Below are 20,907 nucleotides of genomic sequence, written 5' to 3' on the forward strand. Positions count from 1 at the left end.
ATGTGAGATGGGACTGGTCCCTGCCTGTTCTCCTGGAGAGACTTGGGGATGCAGAAGGTCCCCTGGGGTGCGCTGGTGACCTTGCACCAGGGCCGAAGCCCCGCTTGGTGGCCGTGCCTCAGCTGGAAAACGGGCTGGGGGTGGGGGCATCCGGAAGGGTCAGAGTACCCTGACCAGCACCAGCAGGCCCGAGGTTGGGGCAAGGGGACGGCTTTTATTCCGCAGGGCGGGAGGGCGGGAGTGGGAGAGGCCAGGCAGGCTAGTCCTGGAAGCGGCTGAGCAGCGCGCAGGCCTTCTTCTCCAGCAGCTCCGAGATCTTCCTGATGCGCTTCTCACTGGCGGCGCGGACGTAGCTGCCGGAGTCCAGCACAGCCACGCCGTCGCGCACCTCGCCCATGATGACCAGTGGCCCGTCACCGGCCGTCACGTTGGGGCAGGGGCAGGCCCAGTCCATGCCGCTCAGTGTCACCTCTAGGTACTTGGTGCCCAAGAATTTGAGGCCCATCTTGTCGTCCTTGAGCACGTCATCAAGGGCCACGCGGGCGATGCCGCCACCAGCGGCCTCGGGCTCCTCCAGCACCTCGGTGAGCCGCCCCACGATGGCGAAGTCACTGCGGCACAGGCTGGGCGCCAGCTTGCTCCGGAAGCGGCAGGCGCGGCAGGGCGGCGTTCGCGGCACGGGGCAGGCGTCCTCGCAGCTCTCGCGGCTCTCGAAGTTGTTGCCGTTGCCCTCACAGCCGCTGTACACGAAGGGGTGGCACTGCTGCAGCAGCGGGCTGTAGGCCCAGCGCGGCTCCCAGCCCTGGCAGGGGCCCTGCACGGCGGGCAGCACGCAGGCGTCGCCGGGGCCGCGGGCGCAGGCCTGCTGGCACGCCTCGTACGTCTCGAAGCCCCTGGCGGCCCCGTCACAGCCGAGCGCGGGGAAGGTCATGCAGCCGCCTCGCTGAGGGTCGAAGTGCCAGAGGACGCGGGGCGCGGAGGCAGGGCCAGCGCAGGTGTGCGTGTCCGGCAGGCACTCAGCCAGAGCTGGGATGCTCGGGTCCCTGCCCCTGGCCGGCTCCCGCTGGACCACGGAGAGCGGGAAGTCGGCGCGCAGCAGGCCCGCGGCGTTGCGTGCGGTGCAGGTGTACAGCCCGGCGTCCTCGGGCCGGGCGTTGTAGAGCACCAGCTGCCCGATGCTGGTGACCACCACGTTGCCGTACATCTGGTCGGGACGCATGATCAGGTTCTCCCGCTGGTGGCTCTGCTTCTCCCAGGTCACGGCGGGCGGGGGGCGGCCGCTGACGTCGCAGTGGAGGCTGGCCGTGCCCCCCACCTGCACGGCCTGCGGGGAGGGGCTGCTGTACAGGGCAGGCGGAACGGGGGCAACGCCGGGAGTTGGCCGGGCAGTGGTCTCGGGCGGCCCTGGGCTGCTGGGCGGCCAGCTGAGGACGTGCTTGCAGGGCACGACGTGGAGGTGGAGGCCACGCAGGCAGGCCTCGGCGTCCATGTAGCAGCGGTTGTAGTAGGTGAGGCCGTCCGAGGCGCAGGTGAAGCTGGGCTCCTTCTCGCAGCGGTCGCGGCAGCGGCACACGGGCTGCCCGTCCCAGATGTCGCAGTCGGAGCCCTGCTGTGGGCACACAAACCCCTCGCAGGAGGCCGCTGCGGTGGGTGCCGCCAGGCCGCCGTCGGGGAAGCGGGCTGCCACGCAGCTCTGCAGCCCGCACACGTTGGTGCAGCACTTCTCGGCATCCGCGCAGTCCTGCGGGGCGGGGGGCGCTTCAGCAGGAGCCCTGGCACCTCCCGGCCCTCCCCAGGGGCCTCCACCCCGCATCGGGGCAGGGGTGAGCCTCCCGCTCTGCGGTTGCAGCCGTGACCGCTGCCCCTCCCGGAGCCTCAGCTTCCCCTCTGGAAAGCCGAGGAGGTTCCATCTGGCGTGACAAGCTACCACACCACGTGTCACCGAGTTTAACCTCACTGGATCTTCAGATGTCCCCAAGCAAGTTTCACTGTTTCCATCGCGGAGGACACAGAGGCCAGGGGGGATGCGTGATGTGCTCACAGCCCCCCACACCACCCCTGGGGAGGTCGGCGTCCGCACTGGCCGCTGCCATGAGCACCGTGGCCCCGGGAGGGGGTGCAGTGTGAGGGGTGGGCTGCTGGCCTGGCCAGAGGCCTGTGTCCACCCTGCTGTTGAGAGAGTGAGAGGTGCCCAGCGCGGAAGGGGCGGGCTTGGTGGGCAGGAGACAGAGATGGAGAGGGGAAGGGTCTCTCCTTTTTCAGACAAGTGAGGGCACATGTCCCCTGGGACCCTCCTTTGGGGCACAGCCCGACAGCCCAGCAGCCCACATGGTGAGTGAGAGAAGGAACCAGACTCCCAGGGTTGGGGTCCCCTCAGGGGAGAGGGCCAGGGGGTCTGGGCTTCCCCAGGCTGCCCATGTCCAAGCCCCCAGGACTCCCTGGCCCCCGACCACGCTCACCTGGTCCCGGCTGCACTCGCGCTCACAGGTGCTCTGGGCGTCCACCCACAGGCTGGGGCTGAGCTGGTTTGGGCACACGCCGGGGTGGCTCCCAGGCCCTGGCAGCAGGCCGGCCCCCGGGGTCAGCCCCACGAGGAGGAGGAGAGGCAGCAGCAGCCGTGGGGCCGGCATGGGGGCCGCCGGGCCAGGGGGCTGGGGGGCTGTGGCCACCAGCCACTGTGTGGGCCCCACGGAGCACAGCCCCCAGCAGGCATCCGCCCTCTGGGCCACTGGCCACGCGCCGGGTGCCCTCCTGGCCCCTGGGCTGGAGCCCACAGCAGATGTTTGTCCTGGCACCCCGACAGGTGGGTTTTGGGGTCCCTCCGTGCTCAGAGTCCGTCCACGAGGCCGGGGCCCCGCCCCAGCGTCAGCCTGGCCCCTCTGTTCCAGCCAGTGTGGCGGCTCCCAGGCCCTGGTCAGCCCAGGGCGGAGGCGGAGGTGGGAGGGCGGAGGGTGGGGGTGGGGCCAGAGGCCCAGGAGCACGGAGCCACTGGCCACGAGGGTCACTGCAGGCGGAGGGCTGCGGAGGGGACGCTGTAACCCGAGCCCCTCCCTCCACACCGGCTTGGAGGAAGGGCAGCAGGGGTCAAAGTCTCCTGGAGGACCCTCCCCTGCAGCTCTGTGGGGAGGGGGCAGGGCCAGCAGATCTCAGCTTTTGTCCCTGACCCCTGGGGACCCCCTCAGGCCCCCACGCGGTGGGCGTGGACAGGCACAGGCTCCTCACCCCACCCCCAGCTGAGGCAGGTCCAGGCTGGCAAGTGTCACCTGAGTGCAGGCGAGGCCTGGGGGCTCCAAACAGCCCAGCAGAAGGTGGGGGGACTCTGCTCCCTTCCCGGGAAGATTCCTCAACCGTCTCCGTGACCCTGAGGGTCACATCTGCCAGCAGGTCTCGGGGTTGAATTTCACGGCACACAGCCTGCCCCTCCTCTGCTGACCCTCGGGGGTGGGGCTGGACACAACAGGGCTTTGGTTCCCAGAGACCCCCGCTCAGGACGCCGTGCCCCCTGGGCCCGTCCTCAATGGGCAAAGGCATGTGAACAAAGGCCCCTGAGCTCTCCGCAGGGACAGAGATGGTCCCCATCTGCACTGACCACAGAGCCTCCCTCTCATGGCTGCCCCGCCCTGGAACCCCGGCTCCTGTGCAGCCATCGGAGGGCGGCCACAGGCACCTGGAAGAGACGGAGTGGCCTGGAAGCTGCTCCCGGAACACAGGCACCCTGGCAGTCCTTCCCAGCCCCCAGCCCAGCAGCAGGGGCCCCTCTTGTCTCAGCCACAATGACTCGAAACACAAAGGGCCACCCACAATCCGCCCTCCCAAACCCTTCTGTGGCTCCAGAGGTTTGGAGCCCCACGGCATTTTCTCAGACAGGATGTGACCCTGCGTCTGACCTTCTGACCCCACAGGCAGGGTGTTAAGAGCCTAGTCTGGTCAGAACGAGGCTGAGAGGGCCACCAGGTGCCATGGTCCCTGCCGGACAAAGGGGGCTGGGGCGGCCCCTACGATGTGGGGTGGGGCAGCTGGGCGCGTGACCACTGGAGCCTGGCAGCCCCCGGCCAGGCAGGGGCAGCCCAGCTGGGCCCCGAGGCCAGAGGCTGTGGTCCTGGGGGTGGGGGCCGCATTCAGAGCGGAGCGTGCCCGTCCAGCTGGGCTCTGACCGCAGGGCGGCCGGCACAGCCCTGCACACCCTGTCCGAAGACGGCTTTCCCACTGAGGGTGCTACCCCAGGTCCTGGCTTTTGGGGGTCCTTGAAGCTGTGGCAAGTCGTGGGGACAGTCCACCCTGGCCGTGAGCGAGGGCTTGGCACGAGGGGGCTGCCCCCTGCTGGCCCAGGTGGGCTGCCGTGAAACACAGTGTGGCCTGTAGCCAGGCCCGGCCGCTCCGGCCCACCCTCCGCCCTCACTGGGTGGGTCTGCGGGTTGGGCCGGCAGGGTCAAGGCAGTGCTGGCCGGGCCTCATCCCCCTGCACCCACCGCTGGTCAGACAGGATCGAGACCAATTCACACGGAAGGAAACACGGAGATCACAGCTGAATTGTATTCACTGTACAGAGAGAGAGAACAGTTCACAGAGAACCCAGGAGTGGCCCAAGTGTCGACAGCAGCAAGGGTAGTGTTGACACCGTGAACACGGACTGCCCAGCCCGCAGTCCCTGTGGTTTGTTCACAATTCCGAAGGGGGCCCTGTGGCAGCAACAAGACAGATGGGGCCGGGCTGCCTCTGCCCAACCCCGGGGCCCGGGTCCCCAGCGGCTGCAGGGGCCGTCCGGCTGGCTCCCCCGCTCATCCGCAGCTCACGGGGGCCATGGCCCTCGCCCCCCGGGACAGCAGGCCCCTCTCAGAAACGCACTGCGAAGAGTCCCTGGTGAGGGGAGGCCGCGCACCCAGGGAGGGCTCCTTTTGGGTGCCGGCCCTGCCTGTGGCCGGGGAGCCCGAGGGCGGGAGGTAGAGTTGAGCACCAGTGCCACCCGCCGCCGTCACCGGGCCGGGCGGGGCCGATGCAGCCGGGGAGGGGAGAGCAGGCACCGCTGACGCCGCCTTGGTCGCCGGGGCAGAGCAGCACGGTGCAGGAAGGGTCGATGGCTTTCAGAGGAGCGGTGACCAGGCCTGCTGAGCCTGGGCCTCCAGCACAAAGGTGAGGCCGGTGGTCCTGGAGGAGGGTGTGGCCTCCAGCACCGGCCACGCGTGGACGAGGCTGTTCAGGTGGGTCATTCAAAACTAGGTCAGAAGGTTGCGGCGATGTGTGACCTCCCAGGCAGAAGGGCGGTGACAGGTAAGCAGCAACGAGGGGACACATCCAGGATCAGTGAACAGAAGCTGCCAAGAGTGGAGGCTGCACGAGGTGCCCGGGGTTCCAGGCGCACAGGAGCCCCGCGGGTGCCGGCGGCTCTGCGCCTTCGTGCTGGAGAGACGCTGGGTGCTGCGCAGTCGACGCCACCGAAGGTCTCAAGCCACAGCGGGAAGCTTCTCAGCCCCGTGGGGGGAGGGCCCCGTGGAGTGACAGAGACGGGGGCTCCCCCTCTGCAGCGAGCTGCCCAGGCCTGGGGCGGCACAGGACGGCGTCCGGACTGGCTGCAGCCCGCCCGAGCCTGCTGCCGGCTCCCGGAGGGTGCGCTCGCCTGGCTGTGCCCTGCTGCTCTCTGGCAGCCCCGACCCCGAGTTCGGAGGAGGATTCCAGCTCCGACGGCTCATCCTTTCCTGGCACCACCTCGCATCTCCTCCCCGAGCCGGCTAAGCTCCTCCCTGTGGCCGAGGCCACGCAGAGGCAGGCTTGCCACGTGGCTGCGTCCAGGCTTCCCTGAAGGCCCCTTAAAAATGTACAAAACAAGTGAAATGTTCTCTATATAAATAAGAAAGGCGAGCCAGGCTCCCTCCCGCCGGAGCCCAGGCACCGTGCAGTCCTGGGTTTGTTCGGACACATTCCCGTAGCACCAGCAGCCCAGCTGCCCCGCGGCACGCTCCCCGCCGCCTGCCGAGCGTGCTCTCTGCGCACGCTCCTCCCCGCACCCGGCTTGGGTGTGGAGTAAAACCCAGGCTTCCTAGGCAGGGCCGTGTGGCCGAGTCTTCCCCGCACGCAGCCTGGCCTGGCGCCCGGCCAGGAGCACCCCCGCGAGCCCTCCGAGTCTGCACAGGGCAGTGCCCAGCCGGGGCCGCTAGGAGATCTTGCAGTTGCTCCTCGAGCAGTTCTGGGGCGGGCTCTGGGGGGGGCGGATGGACTTGGACCTCTTGAGGCTGTTGCCCTTGCTGCTGCCGCCCCCGGCCCCGCTGGCCAGCGAGTAGGAGCGGCCATGCATCATGACGGCGTTCATGCCGTTGGCCATGGAGAAGGACTTGAGGTGGCTCTTGATGGTGACGGGCAGCGGGAGCTTGTCGATGAGGTGCACGGGGGTGCAGGAGACGATGGCGCGGCAGCAGAGGTCCTGCAAGCTGAACACTGGGGTCGGGCAGAGAGGTCAGCCCGTGAGAGGGGCAGGGCGGGGAGGCCCCGGGTGTGAGCAGCCTCTCACCACCACACGAGCACGAGGGACGTGTGGCTGGAAGGTCTCAAAGCTCCTGGAGGGGTCCCCGGGACAGGGCTGCTTGGGGACCTGGAGGCCCCAGCTGTTCCACCCCAGCGGCTGCACAAGTCGGGGTGCCTGCTGGTGGCTCCTTCTCCTGCCTTTACCCCAAAGCCACGCTTACTGGGAAGGGCCGGGCAGGGGACTCACCCCTGGAGACCAGCTCCGCCCAGGCCCTGGCTTGGAACCCGAAGCGCTGGCAACACTGGGACTTCGTGGTGCGAGTGGGCGTACGGCCGAGCTCCGCAGGCCGAGCTGCTCTGGTGGCCACTCCAGTGGTGGCTGGAGTTTAACTCCATGTAGCTAAAGTCTGCACAGTGCGGGGGACACACCCGCAAGGGCAGGGGAGCCAGGCTCTGTATGGTGCCCCTTAAGAAGGGAGGGAGTCCCTAGGGGAGCTGAATCTCAAGGAAGATGAGATTTTGACCCTCCTCCACCTGGCAGCAAGCCCTGTCAGGAGGCGGCTCAAGCCAACGGCACTGCCTCCCCGAGGGAGGTCACCACGGGGCTTTGTGTTCGAGGACGTGGCATGAAACGTGGCACAGACACAAGGCTGCAACGCTGCGAGCACAGGCCCCGTGGTCACCTGACAGTGAGCTGCCGTCTCCGGAACAATGAGGGCCTGGCCAGCAAACGGGGACCCCACCAGCCCACGCGGAGCGGGCAGCGCGGCTGCAGCGCCGTGAGGGCCAGGCTGTGGCCTGCTCGCCCCGACGGCGCAGGGGCCTGTAGGGTCGGCCCAGACGGCCACAGCTCTTAAGGAGCCATGCAGGGGCGGAGCTGCCGCCTCTGCCTCTGCTCCCCGCTCTCCTCCCAGTCGCCGTGGCGCTGGCTGAGGGACCCGCCTGGACCCCCTCGTGTGGTTTCCCCACCCCGACCCCCGGCAACCTCGGGGTCAGGGCAGCCCCGCGGGGCAGGGACAGCAGGGCCCGCCAGCCCCGCCCCAGCCCCACCTCGGTTGGGCCTCCAGATCTTCTCCATGCCGTGCCGCATGAGCACGATGCGCGACAGCTCCGTGAAGGACTCGATGACGTTGAAGTTGCACAGCGGGCTGACCTCAAAGAAGGTCATGCAGTTCTTCTCCGCGTAGGCGCGCGCCTGCTCCGTGGGCACTTGCCGCTTGAAGGCCAGGTGCAGCCGGTTCCCAACCAGGATCCGAGGGACCCCAGGCGCGTGCTTGGGGGCAGCACAGAACTCAGCAAAGGCACCATGGCAGGACGCCCCCACCCGTGGGCAGCCGGCGGGCCCCTCACTGTCTGGGTTCTGAGGCTGGGGGAGCCATGGGGGCAGGGGGTGGGCCAGGATGGCACCAACCTCATCAGACCTGGGCTGGAAGGCAGAGCCCAGCTCAGATCCCGCCAAGAACTGGCCCTTGTGCCGTGGGGCCTGCTGGGGCCACAGGAGGGGCAGCAGGCAGAGGCCCCCCGAGCCCCCCCCAGGGCCAGAGCCTGGGGGCCTCATCGAGCCCACCATTCCCCGGGAGGGGTCCACAGGCCCACACCCACCTCATCGATCTCCTTGATCCAGCGGTCGATGCCGTCGAAGGACCAGCGGTTGGTGATGTCGTACACCAGGAGGATCCCCTGTAAGAGACTCAGGAGGTCACCGCGTGCACGGCTGGGCCCGGGCCAAGGGGGGACCCACCTGGACAGAAGGGGTCTCAGTGCTGGGGGGGCCAGGAACACACACTGCCGGGCACATTTCCCGGGTTACCGGACGGGCAGGGCCTCTCGCACAGAGCTCTGCAGCCCCCCTGCCTCTACCTCCCCTCCCCTCGGGGTGGGGCCTTCCTGCTAGTGGAGACTGCTGCCAGGTGTCACAAATGCCACTTCCCCTCCCTCCCCTGGACGCATCGTCTGGGGCAGAATTGACGTTTTTTCAGCTTCTTTTCTGCAAGCACATCGTAAGCATCGCTCTGTAATCATTTAAAAATCACGAGGGCCGGGAGCCGAGCCGTGCACACGCCGGGCTGTCACGCAGGGGCCGCGACCCCTGGCCTGGGCAGGCAGCTGAGGGCCCGGCCTCCCGGGGACGTCCGCCTGGCGTTGCGGCTGCGGACGCCAAGTGTCCTCGCCATTAGTCCATCAGTGAGCTCCGCCTGGGGGCACTTCTGAGTTCTCCAGCCCAAAACTTGCAGGGCGGAATGCCAGTCACCCTGGGAGCAATTTCTGTGGAGCTCCCCAGCCAGGCAGAGCAGGATTTGCCACAGGGCTTCCCCACCGTGTCCCTCAGAGACCAATTACCCAGAGCTCAGCTCTGGGCTGTTTCCGTCCACGCTCAGTATCTCGAGGTGGCACTGCCACGGGCTCTCCAGCAGTGCCACGCGGGAGCACACTGCCCGCCTCGGCCGTGCCTCCCCGCACGCCCATCTCTCGGCCTAAAACCCACTTGAAGGAGGCTCAGGAGCCAGACCCGTCCGCCGAGCCGGGACTCAGCCACTCGCTGGCCCGCACGATCTTCAGTGAGCAAAAGACTCAGTCACGTAAGGGAGCGGAGAGAAAGGCGTAGCTGAGACTGAAGGAAGAGGCCACACTCCTCCTCAAAATCAGGACTTTTAAAGCCTCTTAAAACTGTCTTTTGATTTCTGGAGTCTTACATGCAGTCCCCAGGTCTCGTTAAGACGAAGGTCTAGGTGACTGAGCCCAGCCCTGCGGATCCTCCTCTTACGACCCAGGCCTTGCTCAGAGCAGGGCGGGGGCTCAGGAAGAGCATCGCTACCCGGGGACCCTCTGAGGCGGGAGAAAGACCAACCGCCAGAAGCACTTCGGTGGGCAACAAAAGCTGAGCTTTAAGATGTATGAACGCAGGCCGGGCGCGGTGGCTCACGCCTGTCATCCCAGCACTCTGGGAGGCCGAGGCGGGTGGATCGCTCGAGGTCAGGAGTTCCAGACCAGCCTGAGCAAGAGCGAGACCCCGTCTCTACTACAAATAGAAAAGAAATTATCTGGCCAACTAAAATATATATAGAAAAAAATTAGCCGGGCATGGTGGCGCATGCCTGTAGTCCCAGCTACTTGGGAGGCTGAGGCAGGAGGATCGCTTGAGCCCAGGAGTTTGAGGTTGCTGTGAGCTAGGCTGGCGCCACGGCACTCACTCTAGCCTGGGCAACAGAGTGAGACTCTGTCTCAAAAAAAAAAAAAAAAAGATGCATGAACGCATCCCTGGGAGCCAGCCCTGCAGCCCTGGGCACGGGGGTGCAGCCCTCTCGGGTGCCACGGAAGCATCCGGCACAGCCCCTCCCCAATGCACAGCACAGTGTTGGTCACCGCAGCGAAACTCAGACACACTAAACGTCCGACCCCAGGGCACGGCGAGTGGAGAACACACTACGCCGACAGGAGCGTATTCAGGGTCTGTGTGACGATCGTGGGGAGACGCAGCAGACGGCGAGCTGAGAAACACGGGTCCCAAACAGCAGGCACAGTGTGACCTTTTTCCAGTAAAGACGTAAACACACGACACGAGACACTGGAAAAGTTCACGTGGATAAGTTACAAATGGCAGAAGGGCAGAGGGTGATTTCTGGTTGCTTGTGTTGACCTGTATTTTCCGCAGTGAGCGCCACTACTCACGTGACATTCAAGCACTAAAGCAAGTGAGTGGCCGTGTTTTGGCGGGTTTGGCTCAGGTGCCAACCGTGCCGGGGCTGTTGGGGAAGCCTGGCTGCACCCCTGCTGGCGCCAGCATCTCCAGCCCGGCTCTGCGCAGGCCGTTCTGGGACTGCCGAGTCTGAGGGCTGCGGTTGTGGGCAGAACAGGCAGATTCCAGCTTTGGTCAGACCAAGGCTGCGAAGACCAAAATGCTCCCGGATTCGCCAGGGAAAACCAGCTGGCTTTAACCACTGGCAGGACAGCTGAGAAACCAAGATGAGGGTCCGCACTGTCAGAACCAACCCGACAGGAACCCCAGGGTCAAGTGCATCTCAACGAGGCAGAACAAGGGGCAAATAAATGCTCCTACTACATTCTATTTTTTTTTTTTTTTGAGACAGAGTCTCACTCTGTTGCCCGGGCTAGAGTGAGTGCCGTGGCGTCAGCCTAGCTCACAGCAACCTCAAACTCCTGGGCTCAAGCGATCCTCCTGCCTCAGCCTCCCGAGTAGCTGGGACTACAGGCATGCACCACCATGCCCGGCTAATTTTTCTTTTTTTTCTTTTTTTTTTTTTTTTTTGAGACAGAGTCTCACTCTGTTGCCCAGGCTAGAGTGAGTGCCGTGGCGTCAGCCTAGCTCACAGCAACCTCAAACTCCTGAGCTCAAGCGATCCTCCTGTCTCAGCCTCCCGAGTAGCTGGGACTACAAGCATGCGCCACCATGCCCGGCTAATTTTTTCTATATATATTTTTAGCTGTCCATATAATTTCTTTCTATTTTTAGTAGAGGTGGGGTCTCGCTCTTGCTCAGGCTGGTCTCGAACTCCTGAGCTCAAACGATCCGCCCACCTCGGCCTCCCAGAGTGCTAGGATTACAGGCGTGAGCCACCGCGCCCGGCCCCCGGCTAATTTTTCTATATATATGTTTTTAGTTGTCCATATAATTTCTTTTTTAGTAGAGACGGGGGTCTCACTCTTGCTCAGGCTGGTCTCGAACTCCTGACCTTGAGCGATCCACCCGCCTCGGCCTCCCAGAGTGCTAGGATTACAGGCGTGAGCCACCGCGCCCGGCCTACATTCTATTTTTTAAAACAATAAACATAAGACACGCTCTGGTTTCTGAAGCAGATTAGTGCCCTCAGGCATAAATGAACACCAGCTCTCCCCTCTGCTAGCAGCGCCCAGGAGCAGCCCCGGCAGTGAGCGTGACAGCCGGGTGGCGTGCCCTGGTGCTAACCAGCACGCACTCCTGTACCGTCTCCACACAAAACCCCTTCTGTGTAGACAAACCAGCCTCTGGGATTCTAACAACAGAAAATATTCGAACAGTCCACAAAGGGGAGGAAGGCTTTGGCTCTTTAGTGGAATGTGAAGGGACTCAGGACAAAAGCCACAAGACTGCCCCATTGTGGGACAGGTGACAACAGCAAAAAGGTGGTCAGTGGCCTTTGTTGGTGCCAACTGCAAGACCCAGGCCCTGCGGGACCCGCAAGGCCTCCCCAGTCTCAACAGACAAAATCAGGCTCTGCACTTGCTCTGAACGCCACCACCTCCTCACTGCCGCTCACAGTAGCAGGGACACGGGCCAGGGCCGGGCTCTGAGGCCAAGCAAACGCTCAGTCGAGACGGCCAGAGGCCCAGCTTCTGGGCTCAGGTGCCTTTCCCAAGGACAAGGTCCCCAGGAAGCGCCTGGCATGCCCCACCCAGGCCCAAGACTTGCACTTGGGGTCCACAACTAGCTCCTCTTGTCCAGGAAATGAGAACTAAGAACTTCTGGAATTAACAAAGCGAAACAAAATAACCAGTTGTGCTAGATGCCCTGGAGAGAATACAGTAATCTTAACACAGTTTGCTTTCCAAGAAAACTTACAGTCTGGCAAATACAGAATCTGTAAGGTGGTTCTTTTTTTTTGAGTTCTCAGGTAGCTGAGCAGAGATCACTAACTGTGACCTGCCCTGTCGTGGGACCTAACAGCTGAGCCTGCCCGGTGCGACCCCTCGGTTCCTCCTTGGCATTTCCCAACAACCCTTTCCAGCATAGCCCAGGACGCGGCCCCTCCTTCACTGTTTCTCTTACTACAAAAAAGTAGTATGTGTTTACTGCAGAAAAATTAGGAAACACTCAAAATCAAAAAAAAGACAAAACATCCTTTTGCAGCTGAAGTCGTGCCTACGGTCCCTAACAGACAGCAAGGGACCCACGGAACACACTGCTGCACCTGCGCTTTTCCACCTGCCCAGCTGTGCGTCAGCCCTTGTCCCTCACAGTGTGCTCCGAAGGGCTGTGGGCCCCCTGTGGTGTCCCCTAGAGCCACCCTCACCCCGGCAGCGGACATGGCTGTGACTACTCCAGAGCAGTGGCTGCCACCTGAGTATCCCCAACCCGCCTGCCCAGAAGGAACTGCCGGGGGGCTCCCCGCACAGTGCCGTGGGCAGGCCACACCCAGGCCCTTCTGCCCCCATAGGTGGGTCACCAGCATCTCTGCAGGAAGCCCGGGACGGGATGCTGCCCTGCCCAGCCTGGGGGTCCTTCTCCACCCAACCCTCAGCAGAGGGGAGACAGCAGAGAGCGGACACCACACTGCGGTGTAGGAAAACAGGTACAGACGCCTTTGCAAGGGGCCAAAACTCCACAGACAGTGGGGCTCGTGCCTGCTTAGGGCAGACGCACCTGGAGCCAGGAACTGCGAAGCACACGCCTGACCTTCTCCCCAGGCATCCAGACCCCAGACTAAGTGCTGTGCTGCCCTAGGCTGAGCTCCCTGTCTGGGGTGGTCTGACCCTCGAGGGTCTCATCTGGCTCTTCCAGAAGTCTCTGCGTCACAGACAGGACTGACCGACCTTCCGGTCAAACCCTCACGCTGAGGCAGCAGCAACAGCGACTACAGCAGGTCTGTCCACACGGGTTTCAGCGACTTCCTGCCCTTCTGTTCTCAGTCACACACAAGCAGACCCGGTCAGGACAAGAGTGTGCTGGGGAGCGCAGGGACACGGAGAAACAGAGTGCCCGAGGGTGCCCCCCACAGGACCCCTGCACGGGTGCCCCCCACAGGCAGCCCTGGAGACCAGCCCTGCGTCCTGCTCGTTGCTGTCGCTCTGCCCCTGTCCCGAGGGTCTGCTGCAGCCTCACACAAAGCCTTGGTCAGTGCCCCGGTCTGCACACAGGAGTGTCGGGGTGTAATCCAGCCCCAGCCACCCCCGGAGCCTGACCCGACCCCCAGCAGTCTCCAACTCTGCCTGTGGAGTCCAGGGCGGACACGCAGGGAAGCCAGCATGGGTTTCTACCAAAACAGGTGAACGAGCCGCATCCCACAGCTCGGGGGGGCTGTAGGGGCCGCGCTGGGCTCAGGGCACATCGCTGCATCACGAGGTGGTCACCGGCCACAGCTGTGAGGACAGCAACAGCCTGTGCCGGACGGCAGATGCAGGCACGTCAGGAGCCGGATGCCCCCTGCGCCCAAAGCCCCTCCACACCAAGGTCCTAGGGAAGGGAGGCTCCCAAGGTCAGCAAGGGCCACAGGAAGACACATGCTCCGCAGACAAGGACGGGCTGTGAGGGAAAATCTAATGTTAACATGTCACAAGACCTTAGGAGGGCACAGAGTGTTCGGGAGCTTGATGAGGCAGCAACTCCTGCTCACAGTCAGGAGAATCGTCCCCTTGAAAAAGAGCAAAGAGCTGCTGGTCTTACCTGGGCACCCCTGGAGTAGGACCTGAAGATGGTGCAGAACCTGCCCTGGCCCGATGTGTCCCTGAAACACACGGCGGGTGGGGTGTCAGGATGGCCATGGCCCGTGGACCCTCCAGCGTTCACACTGTGACCCCTGTGGGAGGCTCGCCCCAGACATCCTGGGGAGGGCAGGGGGAGGGAGGCCAGGGGGAGGGAGGCCAGGGGGAGGGAGTCCTGGGGGGGGGGAGGGAGTCCTGGCGGAGGGAGGGCAGGGGCAAGGAGACCAGGGGGAAGGAGACTGGGGGAGGGAGTCCAGGGGGAAGGAGGCCAGGGGGAGGGAGGCCAGGGGGAGGGAGTCCAGGGGGAAGGAGACCAGGGGGAGGGAGGGCAGGGGGAGGGAGTCCAGGGGGAAGGAGACCAGGGGGAGGGAGGGCAGGGGGAGGGAGGCCAGGGGGAACGTGACCAGAGCAGGCACAGGAGGGCCGCGCTAGAGGTGTCTGCACAGATGCCGACACCGAGCTGGCAGACAGCAGAAGGGGCCGACCTCCATCCACCTGGCTGAGCCAGCCCCAGACACGGGCGTGAGGGCCCCAGGAGACTGTACTGCCAGGCTGGACAACCCCAAACCTGTGGGAATTTACGTCTTGACTGTGAAGTTCTGGGAAAAGCTCTGTGATGGGAAGCAGGTGAAGGGCAAGGGGAAAGGGACCACGGTGGAAACAAGCCTTTATGGGCACCAAGGGAAGCGGGCTCTACCAGGGCAAGACACCTGGGCTTTTGGTTTTTGCAGCACGGAGCAGAAGCTACTCCATGTTTACACAGGACCTGCTTAAGTGGCTACTCCACGTGAAACGTCAGCAGGACCCTTCCCGCCTGCGCTGGCTTCCGCACCCCACCCGGCAGCTGCGTGCTGCAGCCCGACTCACCAGAGCTCCAGCTTGACACGCCGGCCGTCCAGCAGGATGGTGGTGGTCTTGTAGTCGATCCCTGCAAGGAAGTGGAGGGGCTGAGGGTGAAGGGCCCCTCTTGGAGAGGCTCCACGCCAGAGGCAGAGTGGAGGGGCCCTCGCTGCCCAGGGCAGAGGCGTCCTTGCAGCTCCAGCCCAGCGACCCAGCCTGCCCACTTCCACGTGGCCAGAATGGGGTCAGGGCATCGGGTGACACGGCCTGCTGGGAACACACATGCTCTTGTTGGAGCAGGGTTCCCTGTGGCCTGCGCAGGGTGCGAGGCTCTGGCCACAAGGCGGGCAGTGAGTCCAGCACGCGCAGAGGACAGCAGCTGATCTGCACTCTGGCCTACTTCATAGGAATTTTGGAGTTGAATTCTCAAAGCTAATGTATTTCCAAGTTTTTGGGTTCGCTCTAGCCCCCAGGTACTGACAATTGGAGCATTATTGAGGATATAGTAATTTTTAAATTGCTATTTCTCTGGAGAGCTCTCCATATCTTTAGTTTTTATTTCTTTACACTTTTATGGGAAAAGGTCAGTCCAAGAGAAATTTGTAGGAGCAGACAGTGTTGGACACTTAACTTACATGTACCATCTTAAACTGGTTTATGGGACATCTGAAAACTTTCCAAAAGCTTCTACCGTTAAGGCTCAGTCCCTCCCTTGCCTTAAAAACACCATTAGTTTCTTATCTTTTTATAACACTTGTTCCAAGAGGGCTTAGATAAGGGCATTTTTAAAACAAGGGGATGCTTTCACAGAGTCTGTCTGTGTGTCTCTGTGTGTGTGTGTCTGTCTGTGTGTCTGCGTGTGTCTGTGTGTCTCTGCATGCATGTGTCTGTGTCTGCGTGTGTGTGTGTATCTGTGTGTCTGTGTGTGTGTGTGTCTGCGTGTGTCTGTGTCTCTGTGTGTGTGTGTGTCTGTGTGTGTGTCTGCGTGTCTCTCTGTGTGTGCATGTCTGTCTGTGTGTCTGCGTGTGTCTGTGTCTGTGTGTGTGTGTCTGTGTGTCTGCGTGTGTCTGTGTGTCTGCGTGTGTCTGTGTCTCTGTGTGTGTGTCTGTGTGTCTGCGTGTGTGTCTGTGTGTCTGCGTGTCTCTCTGTGTGTGGGATCCACCCCTGCAAGCCGACCACATGGCGTCTCGCCTATGGCACCTTCCTCAGGCGTCAGTGCTTCTGCCTGTACCCCTCCTTCTGCCTGGCCAACTCCTAACTGCACCTCAAAACCCAGTTCTCGTGCATCCAAGGACACTATCAACACAGTGAAAACACAGGGACAGAATGGAAGAAAATATCTGCAAGTCAGACATCTCATCAGGGACTGATGTCCAGAACCAATAAGGACGTCCTGCAACTCAACAAAAAGAACAAACATCCTGGTTAAAAAACGAGCAGCCTCTCTCGGGTCCTTGCTTCCAAGATGACAAAGAAAAGAAGGAACAATTGTGCCAAAAAGGCAGCCCACGCACAGCAGGACGGCCCACAGTGCGTGCCTAAGCACAAGGCCGTTAAGAAGCTCGCCACGAGAAGCACAGTAGGGGCCGTAGCTGCTGGGGACATTTCTGAGGCGTGTGTCTTCGATGCCCGTGTGCTTCCCGGGCTGTGTGAGCTGCTACGGCACGCTGCGTGGTGGGTGGCTCCACGCAGACTACATACAGCAGGCAGAAACCTCTCTCTTGAAGACCCCCCTGATTCAGGCCCATGGGTGCCGCCCCACGACCTCCGCCAAAGCCCATGTAAGGAGCTGAGTCCCTAAGGATGGAAGAAAAGGTATCCTCTGGAAAAAAATAAAATGAAACTCATACTTAAAAAAAAAATGAAGAAAGGCAAAGGACGTGAATAGATACTTTCCCAAAGATCCCCCAGTGGCCAAGAAGCTCAGGAAAGGCACTCAGCATCGTCAGCCATCAGGGAACGAAAATCAAAAACCACGCTGAGACGCCACCGCACACCCAGGGCACGGCGGGGCTGGAACGCGCAGGCAGCAGCAAGCGCTGGCGGCGGGACACGGGACACGGGAGCCCGGGACACGCTACCGGGGATGGGAGTGACAGCGCACGGCAGTGAGAATGGACGTGACGCCGCTGAGACGCACACTTAGAAAGTTAAATGTCACATTTCACGCTGTATGTACACGATAAAGTGAGAAGTTGTGTTGCGCATGTCCTCAAGGGAGACAGAACAGTCTTCAGGAAGAAACCGCACACAGGCCCACGCCCCTCCCGCAGCCCTTCTCCCCAGCTCCGGTCTCCTGCTTCTCTGGGTGGAAGCTCCTGGAATTCTGCCAAACAGGAAGCACAAACGGAGAAGCCTTTGGCCTAGGACTTGCCACCTTTCGGTCCCAGCAGCTGCAGCCCTGGGGACAGACCCGAGAGGACGGTGCTGGGAAACGGGTTCCCACAAAGGTGTGGGTGCTCCTCCCTGAGCCCAGCGTCACCTCCACGAGACCCGCCAGGCCGGCGGGGCGCAGGCGGTCGGACCGGGTGGGACTCGAGCCCGGCCCCCGTCAGGAGCTGCCCTGCCACGGAGCCGCCCCTAGGTGGCGCTGTGCCCCGGGCGGCGGCGCCGCGGAGCCCGGCAAAGCCTGGAGAGCCGGATCCGTCCGCGACAGGCCCGGGACGCAGAAACCTGCGCCCACGCCCCGTCCTGCCGCCACCGTCGGAAGTGCCGTCTGCGGCTGGGCTCGGGTGGGCTCCGGCCGACCAGCCGACCGGAGTGTTGGGCACACGGAACACCCGCCTCTGGGGCCCGGCTCGCTGCCCTCAGGAAGGGGGAGCCACCGCCCCGCCAGGCGCCCTGCGCTCTCCCCCGTGGCCGAGACCTGCCGAGGATTCTCAGTGGACACCGGGGAGGGAAAATTTAAGATTACTACTCAGCAACGTCCCCATGGAGACGGTCTGCACCTGCAGACGGTGGCTGTGCTGCTACACAGCGTGCCGAGTGTCCTGCCCCCAGGAGCCCGCGGCCGCCGTCCAGGCAGAGCCTGCGGCCCCCGGATGCAGCTCCGGAAAAGGTCTGGACTCTGGGAGAAGGGACAGGTATGTCACCCCACAGGCCTGGCACCCACACGGGCACCGCCAGGAAGGCACCCAGGTGAGTGGGCAGTGGTCACTACACTGGACAGCAGGGACCCAGCCTTACAGAAAAGGCCGAGAGGCTTAGACAAGAGCCCAGAGTTCCTGGGCTGGCCTTTTTACTTGGAAAATTTGATATCAAATTTGATACCATGGTGATTTAATATAAAAATATCAAATATGTTCTTCACGCTTACTCTGTCCTCTCACACCCCACCACCGTCCAAATCTGCATAAAGACGTGTGTATGCTTAGCAGGTAGTGGACAGTACAGGCACGCCAATTCCCGAGAGGGGCCTCCCTGGAAAGGCAGAATCTCTCCGCCGTGAGGGCAGGACGTGAAGCACACTTTTCTGGGTCAGCTCCAACAACTCAGTCACCCCTCCCCTCACCCCATCAGTCCTTAAATAAATGTATGTATTTAGAGGTGGGGTCTTGCTCTGTCGCCCAGGCTGGAGCGCAGTGGCACGATCAAAGCTCACTGCAGCCTCAGACTCCTGGGCTCAAGCGATCCTCCTGCCTCAGCCTCCCATGTGGCCAGGACTACAGGTGCCACCACACCCAGCCTGAGCTGCTTTTTAAACAAAATGATGAGGAGTTTTCTTCAAAGTATTTGACAACTCATACAGCATGGCATGACCATTATGAACAGAGTCTGCTCGTGGGAGCCAGTTCAGCTGTATGAAGCCCACCCACTGTGACAACCAGGCCCAGTCCCCGCCCTGTGCGTGTCCCGAGGGGAGCCCCCACCCACAAGTGTGAGCTGAGTGCACAATGCGGCAGAAGCAGCAGACACGGGACGACCAGATCTCAGGACAGGGCCCAGGAGGCCACAGGGCCCAGAGCACACGGCTCTGTGAGGGAGCCCTCTTCTCGGCAGAGCCCAGGAGGGCAGAAGCCGGCTCTCCTCTCGGTACAGCATCTTCTCCCTGACCGTGCAAAACCCACAATCAGCCACTCCCAGTCCTGCCTCCCTCGGCCGAGCAATGGCCCTTCTCCCCAGGCAAGACTGAGCTGCTTTTCTCTCGGAAATCTCTGAAGGCCAAACTCCACCGATGATGCTTTTTTGTTTTTGTTTTGAGACAGGGTCTCACTCTGTCGCCCAGGATGAAGGGCAGTGGCGTCATCACAGCTCACTGCAGCCTCAAACTCTCAGCCTCAAGTGATCCTCCTGCCTCGGCCGCCCATTCCCAACGTGCTGGGATTATAGGTGTGAGCACCCAGCCCATCAAGGATGCTTTTAATGTCTCAGCCCTTGGTGTAGGGAGGACCCTCAGTGTCTCCCATCCCTCATCCCACACTGAGCCCTGAGGGGGCTCTGGCACTGAGCAGCCACTGGGAGGACAGTCCAGTGGGAGAAGCAGATACTCCGAGGGTTAATGACAATCCACCTTAAAGGGTCCCCATGCCAGGACCACCAGGGAGGAAGCCTTTGGCTTGGAAAGTTTCAAAGAGAAGCAACTGGCCGGTCGCGGTGGCTCATGCCTGTAATCCTAGCACTCTGGGAGGCTGAGGCGGGCAGATCGTTTGAGCTCAGGAGTTCAAAACCAGCCTGAGCAAGAGCGAGACCCCGTCTCTACCAAAAATAGAAAGAAATTAGCTGGACAACTAAAAATATATAGAAAAAATTAGCTGGGCATGGTGGCACCTGTAGTCCCAGCTACTCGTGAGGCTGAGGCAGGAGGATTGCTTGAGTCCAGGAGTTTGAGGCTGCTATGAGCTATGATGATGCCACTGCATTCTAGCCTGGGTGACAGAGCAAGAATCTGTCTCAGTAAGAAAAAAAAAGATTCAAAAGGAAAATAAATTTTAAAAATTAAAAAAAAAAGGATAAAAATCTTTTCTCAGAACATGAGCGAAGGTAACACACTGTTCGGTGAATCAAGCACGGGCCCGGCGAGGGCCGGCTCCCTCCAGGGCACTGCCATGTCTGCACCCGGGCCTTGCTCTCCCAGGGGCTCCCACCAATGACTGCTTGTGGGCACCCCTCTTCCTCCCCTCCTCCCCCACCTGCTGGGTGCTGAAGGCCTTGCCCCCAGCTCGGGCCACGCCCAGGGAGCCTCCTGCTTGTCTGGTCCCAGCGAGGTGCTGCCGCTTAGCTGACCCGAATCAGCACAACCACCCTGCAAGACACACACCAGCACCAGCCTCGTCAGAGAGAAGCCCCAGCACTTGGGCCCTCGGTTCTGTCTGCTGCGGGCTGCTGGCTCCTCGTCCAGAACCACAGGAGACCGGACCCTGGAGAGGCATTTCCAAGCCAGCTGCTACGAGGTGACAGGGCTGCCCCGGTGCTGACGGCTCCCAGGGAAGCCAGTGCTGGCCACACCCTGCTCCTCCTGTGGGACCTGCCTTGCTCTCTAGAAGCCTGGAGGGCGTTTTCTTGGGCACATCATCCCGTGCTGGGTGCTCGGTGGCCTTTCAGTCTCCAGACTCACATCCTTTCGTCCCCCAGCTCACCCCTCCACACTCACGGCTCCCATCCCTCATCCTGACAAAGTGCCAGCCAGAGGGACCTCTGGGACCCCAGCTTTCTGATCTGGCCCCCATCCCCGTCTTTTTGCTCTATTTTCTGGGAGATATCATCTTTCTTTTCTAGCCCTTGTAGGAATTTTTTAATAATTTCTAAAAGCTCTAAAGCTCTTTCTGGTTCTCTCAATTTTATTTTCTTTTCATTTGTTTGGGACAGGGTCTTGCTCTGTCGCCCAGACTAGAGTGCAGTGGCGTCATAGAAGCTCATTGCAACAACAGCAGAGCCTCCAACTCGGGGGCTCAAGCCATCCTCCCACCTCAGCCTCCCAAAGTTCGGGGACTACCGGCACGTGCCACCGCGCCCGGCCTCAGTGTGCCTTGCTGACAGCGTGCAGCTCTTCGCTCCTGAATGCAGTATCTCCGACAGCCCAGCGGGAGTTTTATAGCTCTCCGGGGCTCCCTTGAGGCCCTTCTCTGTTTTGGCCTCTCTTCACATCTTAGTGATCTTGGCTGTTCATTCGCCCCTCACAGAAAGACCCAAAGAAGCTGTGGGAAGCCCTGCGTGACTCTGCCCCGGGCTCCTGCCTGCCAGCGAGGGGCAGGGCGC

The 20,907-nt window shown here is 62.1% G+C and overlaps 2 protein-coding genes across 3 annotated transcripts in view; both read right to left on the minus strand.

Moving 5' to 3' along the window:
• Positions 1–86: 86 nt before the first annotated feature.
• On the minus strand, positions 87–2,883 carry WFIKKN1 (WAP, follistatin/kazal, immunoglobulin, kunitz and netrin domain containing 1). Its single transcript, XM_069487157.1, has 2 exons — positions 2,460–2,883; positions 87–1,741 (listed from the first exon to the last, which is right to left on the minus strand). Exons 1-2 carry the CDS (start codon positions 2,628–2,630, stop codon positions 260–262), a joined length of 1,653 nt encoding a protein of 550 aa, XP_069343258.1. The 5' UTR covers positions 2,631–2,883; the 3' UTR covers positions 87–259.
• A 1,942-nt stretch (positions 2,884–4,825) lies between these two features.
• Positions 4,826–20,907, minus strand: part of RAB40C (RAB40C, member RAS oncogene family) — a 32,476-nt gene continuing 16,394 nt past the window's right edge. The window contains exons 3-7 of one of the 2 annotated variants that reach the window (XM_069487171.1): positions 14,740–14,800; positions 13,835–13,895; positions 8,059–8,136; positions 7,507–7,672; positions 4,826–6,429 (exon numbers count right to left, since the gene is read on the minus strand). In XM_069487171.1, the coding sequence (XP_069343272.1) occupies positions 6,149–6,429; positions 7,507–7,672; positions 8,059–8,136; positions 13,835–13,895; positions 14,740–14,800 (647 nt within the window). In that variant the 3' untranslated portion in view covers positions 4,826–6,148. Of the gene's footprint in view, positions 6,430–7,506; positions 7,730–8,058; positions 8,137–13,834; positions 13,896–14,739; positions 14,801–20,907 lie in introns of both variants that reach the window. The other variant, XM_069487170.1, reaches the window with a different exon arrangement.

This window comes from Eulemur rufifrons, chromosome 14 (genome assembly GCF_041146395.1).
Source record: "Eulemur rufifrons isolate Redbay chromosome 14, OSU_ERuf_1, whole genome shotgun sequence".
NCBI classification, from domain to species: Eukaryota; Metazoa; Chordata; class Mammalia; order Primates; family Lemuridae; genus Eulemur; species Eulemur rufifrons.